Here is a 4,689-nt window from a genome sequence, read left to right as displayed (position 1 = left end):
GCCGGGCGGTGCGGGCTGGGGGGTGGTCCGGGCACGGTCGCCATGGCAACGCGCATCCTTGTACGGTCCCCGGTGTCCTGTCCTCACTGTCCTGTCGTGGCGATGAGCACCCCTCGCAGGCACACGCACCATTCGGGAGAGGTTACTGGCCGGTATCTTGCACCCACCCTGTGGCCTCACCCAGCCAATTAGGCAGTGCCTGCGCAGGGAATAGCATCCAGGATTAATTAAGACAGCTCCTATCTCCGCAGTTCTGCTTGGTCCAACTCTGCCTAAAAGCCACAGAGAGGCCACAAAGGGTTTGGTGTAAGGGCAGCCATGCTCTGTGGGTTACTGGCTTTACAAATCAGCCTCCTCCTGTAGCACTCGGAGAGAAGTTACCCCCTGGCCCATGGCACCTTGGGAGCTCAGGCAGCCACATCAGGGGTCAGAGCTCCCTACCAGCCCTGGGACTGATCCAGACCTTAGTGAGGGCCCCTATTCCCTAGACATGGAAACATCCAAAGTGCCATCCCTATGGCTGAGACTCAGCTTTCATCAACAGTTGGCCTTCAGCTACTCACAACCAAGTATCCCATCCTACATGCCTAAACCCTTTACTCTCCTCCATGGGAAGGTGATGTGTTGAGGTGATTTATGGGTGAGAGCCGGTGTCCTCCCCAAGCCCCATTTCTCACCCCCTTTTTGTGTGGAGCAGGGCGAAGTCTAAAAACGGAGGGAGATCTCTGAGGGAGAAACTGGACAAAATAGGACTAAACCTGCCAGCCGGGAGGCGTAAAGCTGCTAACGTTACCTTGCTCACGTCACTTGTGGAGGGTAAGTGACTCAAAGGGTTGCGAGGGCTCATTTGGAAAATGTACCTGTTGCTTTTACCATACGGGAGAAGAGATGATGTTGGTTCGTTTGGGGTGTTTTCTCTTTCCCCGGAGTCCATGCTGCTCATTGGCATTTGGAAGGGCATTATTTTCTATCTTTTAGGAAAACAGCATGTTAATTGTGTACCTTTGCTTTCTGTTTTAACCTGAAATGGGCTTGTGCGAGTCCTGCAAACTCAGCAGTGCATTCTGCCATTTATTTGCTTTTAAGTTTCTGAGTTAGATGTTTTCAGGGCCCCATCTTGCTCACTCATTCAAGTGAGCAATCCCTTCCCTGAGTAAGCAGCTCTCATTGGGAGCAGCATGGGAAGGATCCCTGTGAAGGGGGGCTGAGGGCTTAGCCCCGTAAGAGACCTCTGAGTGTCTAGCTGGAAGTTCAAGACCGCAGAGCCTCACTGCTGTCCTTCTGCCACAGGTGGAGAACCAAGCAATTTTAAATGTCAAAAACTGCATCTACTTTAAGTTTGTTCTCCCTCCCAGCCTGCAGCCACATAACAGTAAATCATTTAACTTTTCTGACATCTGCATTTGAGAAATGCGTGACCATTACTTCCTGAATTAATTTGGGGATCCTTGACCTCAGCCATGAATTAACGGTGTCCTGAAAGCCTCGAAGTTGCACACACACACACACACACACACACACACACTCCCTTTTGGTTCTCATTTTCTGAACACATGTTCCCTTGGCTATATTGTTCTCCTCTACTTTGCTCTGGCCAGAAAAGGTGCAACTTACTTTTAATGCTGTGGGATGTCGTATGCTGTCTGAACTGAGAGGTGGGAAGCTCAAGACTTTTCAGTCATTTAGTTTTGAAGCAGTAGCTGTGTCATACCGATTGGCGCAAAGGATGCCTGAGGCCTGCAAATAGATCCATCTCCTTTCCCCTTACTTACGAGTTCAACTGCATTTTACACCAGTTTGCAAAGCGCTTTTGAGCTCAACTCAGGCTGTGCAGGTTTAGCTTAAGTTTGGTTGTGTAGGAGGGAATTTGTTTTGTTGTTGCTTTGCATTCTGCTAGAAGTGTTTCATGTTCAAAGGGATGGGGAAGGAAGCGCTGCACGATGCCAGGCTTCATTAAAAAAATGTTTAAAAAACCCACCAGGATGAGTGAACAAACTATATTTCTACCGTGTGAAAATTACCGCGTCTTCATGTTTTTGAAAAGGCTTTGCAATTGCATTGACATGCTGTAGTAAAAAATCACGCGGGGAAAACTTGTAAAAAGTCTAGATTTCGTAGATGCTTAACATTATTTGTGATGTTAATGAATATGGAGAAGGTTTTATGGTAATCTATTGTTCTGTTTGGCTTTCACATACAATGGCTTTAAAAGAATGATTTTTAAAAAAAAAACCCAAAACCAGAGGCCTGATCTTCAGATAAGTTAGTGATGGTGGCTAATTTTGGGGGGATGATAGTATAAACATTGCTGGGGCTTTGAGTCCTGTAGCGATGAGGCAGTTTCTAGAGTACTGTTATTGTTTATGATCCGCTCCATTTTATGGAAACAAGCTCACTGGACTGAGGCTTTGAAGCTCTAATTGGCGCATGCGTTCTTCCGGAGCTAGAGCTAATGGCAGGAAGCCCTGCAGTAAAAACCAACTGGTTCAGGAAATTAAAACCAAAGATTTGAAAATCAACAAAACAGACAGACTCAGTGGAATGACCCTAAAATTCTCATGGTTAATCGTTTGGGGGTGAACATATAATTATATGCGATCAAGTTAAATTTTAAACACTTAGCTGTTTAATGCATTTTATTTAGAAGAGCTCTAGGAGTAATTATGATCAATATTAATCATTGATGCATTGCAAAAGAATATAGAGGTATGGGTGAGGCAAACACATTTTCAGAATAAATAGCTGTGAATAAAATGTACATAAATGGCTCTCTATAGGTATGGATATATAAATTGAAGCACACATTCTAGGTGGATGGATCCTGGCTGTCTAAAAGTGTCTCTTAGTGAATGTAAACTTTCAAAAATTCTTATGCGAGATTTTACTTGTAACGATTGTCATGAAAATATACATTTACATTGCCTTCCACTGAAGCAAAGAAAACTCCTGCAAGATAAGATGTGATTAGCCTTTCTTGCCCTGCCTTTTTCAAAGAGAAAAACTCCAAGCCTTTTAGAAGAAAAGCCCAAGTAGAATGTAGTGCGCGTTTGTTCCTAATGGATTTTAACCTTGGTGCAGTGTGTACTGATGAACTGTGTGTTTCTTTCTATCCCCACCCGTGCCTCCCTTTTCAGGAGAAGCAGTACATCTAGCTAGAGATTTTGGGTACGTCTGTGAGACAGAATTTCCTGCCAAAGCAGTAGCTGAATTTCTCAACCGACAACATTCCGATCCAAACGAGCAAGTCACAAGAAAAAACATGCTTCTAGCTACAAAGTAAGACATTTAACTTTCTGGCACGTTGCTCAGAAATGAGGGGAGGGCGACAAACCTGGGTTTGGGGCTTTTATTTTTGAAAATGTTTGTTTGCCACAGAACCAGTGGTTGAAGGTTTTGCAGATTGCGAGGGGGTGTATTTGCCCTCCTGGTATAGGAGGGCTCTATAACTCAGCTTGGTTTCCATCAAGTCAGTTTGTGCAGGTTACCTTGAAAGTGAGTCTTGAAAATTGTGGATGGATGTTTAGTTACAGGAAAAGCAGTAATTCTTTAGAGCAAAACATTTTCTGGGCCTATTCACTTAGCTTATCATTTTAGGTAGAAGGAGAAGGCTTCCCATTGACAGTAAAATAAAACTAGCACATTAAACTGATTTCAGTTCATAAAAATCAGCAATGGTTCTTTCTGCCTAAGCAGCTCTGTTACTTAGTGAATATAGGGATATTAAAAATATATTTTAAATGACAATCTGTACGCAGTTAAAATCCTAGCAGAGTTTATCATTGGTGGGGCTGCCTAGACTTCCAGGTGGTGCATGAAAAGAAAATGATTGTTTTGATATGTTTGCTGGAAATTAAAAGGGTCGTTTAGTAGCCCTTAATTACCAATGGAGGTGTCACCAAAGGGCACAGTGCCAGAGGACACAGGCAGAAGATGGAAGTCAGTTTATGGCTGGAAGACATTAATGTGTTTTAGAATACAAACTATTTCAACACGCCTCTGAGCTCTCTTGCTGTAAGGTGTGGTATTTCCCCAACCATTTGTGCAGTGAGAGGATGATATAACCTATCTTCTGCTCTGTGCCCTCATATCCTCTCTTCTCACCTCCCTGGAAGGAAATTTCCAGACCCTGGTTAGCGTCAGCCTTCCCCTCTGTGGGAAGGTCCCTTTGGATTTGGAGATAGAGATGTACATATAAATGTTTCAGGATACCCTAATTTAAAGCCTCAATTCCCCTCTCTGCCCTCACTCATTCTTCCTGAGACAGAGGTGTGTTTTTGCCTTGTGAAAGAAGAGGCCCACACCTCTCTCCAGTTCCAAAACAAAAGGGATCTTCCAAGTGTCCCTTTGGATACCACAGTCCATCCACCTTCCAGCCTGCTGGGAAACTTTAAAACTCTTCAACTGCTCCAAAACCCAGCTGGGCAGGGATGTGTGTTTGTGGAGAGGGTATTGGGGGGCTGAGATATGAAGATCAGCAGGGGTAGGCAGGAGACATGTGTCTCTGTGGGCCTGTTATTTGCCTGTGCGTTGGCTGGGGTGTGATGTGTGGTGCTCACTTGTGTGTGCATGCAAGGAGAAGGGAAGAGCTTTCTGAATTCTGGGGAAGTGTGAGAATTAGGGGGAAGGATGTGTAGAGAGGAGAGGGAGAGGCAAGAGAGTGTGTGCGCGCTCAGGGGCAGCAGCCCCCTT

At 44.9% G+C, this 4,689-nt stretch overlaps 1 protein-coding gene across 1 annotated transcript in view; it reads left to right on the top strand.

Moving 5' to 3' along the window:
• Positions 1 to 692: 692 nt before the first annotated feature.
• The window catches only part of LOC103811228 (transcription factor AP-2-alpha-like), a 4,768-nt gene continuing 771 nt past the window's right edge, over positions 693 to 4,689 (top strand). The window contains exons 1-2 of the mRNA XM_009084184.1: positions 693 to 816; positions 3,135 to 3,276. Coding sequence (XP_009082432.1) covers positions 3,260 to 3,276 — 17 coding nt within the window. The 5' untranslated portion in view covers positions 693 to 816; positions 3,135 to 3,259. The remainder of the gene's footprint in view (positions 817 to 3,134; positions 3,277 to 4,689) is intronic.

This window comes from Acanthisitta chloris, unplaced genomic scaffold, assembly GCF_000695815.1.
Source record: "Acanthisitta chloris isolate BGI_N310 unplaced genomic scaffold, ASM69581v1 scaffold43381, whole genome shotgun sequence".
NCBI lineage: Eukaryota > Metazoa > Chordata > Aves > Passeriformes > Acanthisittidae > Acanthisitta > Acanthisitta chloris.
Note: the sequence above shows the minus strand (reverse complement) of the source record. Positions and strands in the feature narration are given on the sequence as shown.